Source organism: Erpetoichthys calabaricus, chromosome 3 (assembly GCF_900747795.2).
Source record: "Erpetoichthys calabaricus chromosome 3, fErpCal1.3, whole genome shotgun sequence".
Lineage (NCBI taxonomy): Eukaryota > Metazoa > Chordata > Cladistia > Polypteriformes > Polypteridae > Erpetoichthys > Erpetoichthys calabaricus.
Window position 1 is genome coordinate 37,463,480 of NC_041396.2, and position 4,127 is coordinate 37,467,606.

A 4,127-nucleotide genomic window follows, 5' to 3' on the forward strand; every position below is an offset into this window, starting at 1 on the left:
ATGTTGAGGTGTAGTTGGTTCAGTTTGCATCATTCAACAAAGTCCTCCACTAGTCTTCTGTATTCATTCTCTTGCCCACCATCGATACGCCCAACTATAGGTGTGTCATAGGAAAATTTCTGCAGATACAGTAATGAGACTTAGTTTTGTATCTAAAGTTCGAGGTGTGAAAGAGAATCAGTCCAGTTCCCTGTGGTGCCCCTGTGCTACTCATGGCCTTGTCTGATACGCAGTTCTTAAGCTTCACAAACTTTAGACTACCACCTAAGCAGTCCATGATTCAGGATGCTATGATGGCATCAACCCACATTGAACAGAGCTACCCTTTCTGGCATTTTAGGGTAGGTCTGGTGGTGCATCTAGTAACCTTACTGTGTGAGAGCTCATAAACCCCTGGTTTAATCTCCACATTTTTTTGTGTGCAGTTTGCATGTTCTTCCCATTTTAGTGAAGTGACTCCCTCAACCACAGGACATGAAGCAGTCAGGTTAACTGTTGTCCTATTCAGATGTAGCTCTTTTATTTGGTGCTGCTAGGAAAGGCTCAAACTCCATGTAACCTAGAAATGAACACCACAAGCTCAGTAAATGGAATAACAAATGAATGGATACTCAGAATGTTTTTGGATGCTAAGTTTGTTTTATGTTTTTAGTATGCATCTGCCATTTACTGCCGGTATGGACTGCAGCTTCCTAGCAACCAGTCAAGAAAGGAGAATAAGCAGGTGCCATACTATTGTTAAACCCACTTAATCCATTTCAGGGTCACTGGGGGTCATAGATTATCACAGCAGTACTAGGCATAAGTCAGCAAGGTGATAGTCTGTTTCAGGGCACATTCACACATGTCCACACTCACATTGGAGTAATAATGAATTTCCAGTAATCCTGACCTCCACATCTTAGAGAGGAAACCAGTGCCAACAAGAAGGGAACATGCAAAGTCAACACTGACAATGAAATGAGCTGAGGCATGACATTGAAACCTAGGACACTGGACCCTTGCTAACCTCTGTGCCATTGTGATGCCCTTTTTCAGAAGTATAAATGTGGTGTGCTGGTGTCCTACAGCCATGGGTTCAACTGCTTGTGTGGATCCTGTACTGTACATTCTCCTCAAATATGTGGCTTTTCTCCTGGACAAGCCCCTTTTCCTCCCATAGTTGTCTGTTAGGTAATTTGTCAGCACTAATTTGGTTACCCTGCAATTGGATGCCCTACAATTAATTGGCAACCAGTTCAAGTTTGTATTTTTCCTTGCATCCAGTGCTTCTGGGAAAGGTGACCCTGATTTGATGAAGTAAGTACAGAAAATAGATAAATGGTTGTTTAATATCAAGTATCTCTTATGAACACAGACAAGCTTCAAGATAAAGACTGGTATATCAGTAAATGTACTCCATAATTGCAAATTTGGAAGTTACACAGCTCTTTGTAAATTCTAAAAGTAATTCTGTGATGTTTTCCACTTGTTCTTGCAGCCCATCAACTCTTAACTATGCCCTCTGTGGACACAAGAGCTGCGATCCGACCCTACGCTTTCCTTCTGCTGACTGTCATTGGCATTCCATCCAACCTGGCCATCTGCTTCGCCTTTTTACGTGCCTTACGCAATGACAGCAAGCTTTTGACAGCAGATATCATTCTGTGTCACCTCACCTTTGCTAACCTGATGCTGGGTTTCACCCGTGGGATTCCCCAGACACTGCACTCATTTGGCTATAAGCTGATGTTTAGTGACCTTGGTTGTAAATTAATCATCTTGTCTTTCCGCTCCTTTAGGGGCCTCTCCATCAGTCTAACATGCCTGCTGAGTACCTATCAGGCTGTGGTGATCTCGCCTGCTTCCTCTAAGCTCGACCCACTGAAGCTACAAATTCCAAGATTCCTGACGCTTACAGTTATAATTCTGTACATGCTCTATTTTGTGTCATGCACCAGTATTGCAATCCATGGTGTTGCAAGCCTCATCAACAACACTATGCCTCCATATACATTTAATATTGAGTTCTGCTATGTCACCTTGCACACTTTCGTGGCATTCTTTGGGACTGGCATAGCGGTCATGATGAGAGATCTTGTGTTTATAATGCTGATGACCATCATGAGTGGGTACATCCTGCTCCTTCTTTACCGTCACAGCAAGAAGGTGAAGAGCATCCGATCATCAGATCGAACACAACTAGGAGCACGAGCTGAAGTGAAAGCATCACGTGCTGTGGTCACTCTCGTCACTATCTATGTGGTCTTTTTTGGCATTGACGGCATCATGTGGCTGTACTCGATCTCAGGTGTGTGGGTGGAACCTCTCATTACTGATATTAGAATATACTTCACCATGCTATATAGTTCAGTGTGCCCCATCGTGATCATCGCCACTAATCCCAAGGTTCAGGCCAAACTTCAGGTCTACATGCAAGACAGGACTACTCATTCAGTGAACACTCTCAGCTCCAAAGTTTAAATCACATTTTTATTCTGCAATTGTAAAGCTTTTGCATGTTCACTCAATTACTGTTATTTTGATGTCTCTTAAATAAAATCGCAAAAATCAGGTGGCGTCTGTAAATAAAGGATTATGCTTTATTTCAAATATTAACTACCATTATTAGAGTACGTGGACCATCTTTATTAGCAATGACATAACAATTTGTTAAATTTGCAGCAAAAGTTGGTGTTTTGCTTCACAAAAAAATCAGGAAATATTACCATTTTACTTTCAGTGAAATTCGTGCCTTTGATGGAAGAAAAGATGTTTCCATGCATTAATTCTGCATGCAGTTGCCTCTCATTTAGTATTTAGATAAAGATCTTTAGTAAAGAAAGATCACAAGAGTAATTTCTTGTCCTGCGTGTAGAGATTTTGTTGGGCCGCCAGACTTATTCTGGTAATACAATCTCCACCTTTCCAATTATGATGATAGACTTGGTGATTGCAATCCTAAAGATGCATCACAGACAGAATAGAAAACTTGAAGTTTCACACTTGTGGAGTGTGTCTCTACAAAGTTTTTATTGGGAATCAAGAAAAGAGGAAAGACCGTAACAAAAGCTTCTACTGGTCTTCATAACACTTACAAAACATCAGTAAATCCATTATTCATCTCTGTGCAGTGTGGCATATTGACATGATGGTAAAATGTCTTGTTAATATAAAGGATTCACAGGTCTTATACTAAATATGTAACTTCATCTTCTTTAAGAGTAAATGATTAATAGATGCATTTTTGCAGTACCTAAATTAAAGTGTTGCCAAAGCACAAGTATGCTTTTAAAAAATATAAACACTCTACTTTATATTTATATTTGGAATGAAGGATAGTGTTACGGGCCCCACAAGTGGGCCACAGCAACAAAAATGACAAAGTAGCAAATCCTGAAGTGTATGCAAGCTTCACCTTCACCAGAGGATGAGCTACGTTAACCAGGTCTGGAATTGAACTCCACCGGCCTTCAATGGTGATGTAATGCGGGTCTTTCGCCCTGAATTCTTCTATCTGTGGAATAGGTAAAGGGGAGCAGCAATGAGAGCACACCGCTTTCAGTCCATTGTCCAAGTTGCATCTCTTTCTTTACATTCAATAAAGTCATGATAACCCTGCATATATATTTCACTATTTTATATACACATTCTCAAGTGTCTTCATTCCTCCAAGAATCTCAATAAACAGGATCACATACACATACCCATGTACAAACAGTAAATAATCCCTAGCCGCTAGGGTAATACAGAAAAAAGATTGCAGAAATACTGTATTTAAAGCAAGCTATGTCCTGTATTAGATTATATGCAGAGGCGCAACTAGTTTTAGAACTCTTTTATAAATAACATTTCTAAAGGTATGAAACAACAGCATTAAGCATTAACCAAAAAACTTCAATGCTACTCATCATATTTCAAATACTTTCATAAACTAACTGTTTCATATTCATTCATGTATAACAAAATGCAGCAGTAACCATTCTTTACAAACATCTCAGCCATTCTATAACTTATTTACATCTAATACAGTTTACAAAATATACATTTAACAAGAGTACCAAGTGTTTAGTAGCCGAGCAACTATTTAAAAAGCAGCTCTCTTGTCTGGTTAGTAATTCACAGCACCGGCGTCTATCTGCAGCGCA

General features: G+C 39.8%; 1 protein-coding gene across 1 annotated transcript; it reads left to right on the forward strand.

Moving 5' to 3' along the window:
* The first annotated feature begins 1,496 nt into the window (after window positions 1-1,496).
* LOC114649261 (olfactory receptor class A-like protein 1) lies at window positions 1,497-2,688 on the forward strand. The gene has a single exon (XM_028798763.2). The coding sequence runs from the start codon at window positions 1,498-1,500 to the stop codon at window positions 2,461-2,463; it is 966 nt and encodes a 321-aa protein (XP_028654596.1). The 5' UTR covers window position 1,497; the 3' UTR covers window positions 2,464-2,688.
* Window positions 2,689-4,127: the final 1,439 nt, after the last annotated feature.

Bases quoted from the DNA above. Each gene is read 5' to 3' on its own strand.
- LOC114649261 (XM_028798763.2), top strand. From the start codon at position 1,498: ATGCCCTCTGTGGACACAAGAGCTGCGATCCGACCCTACGCTTTCCTT.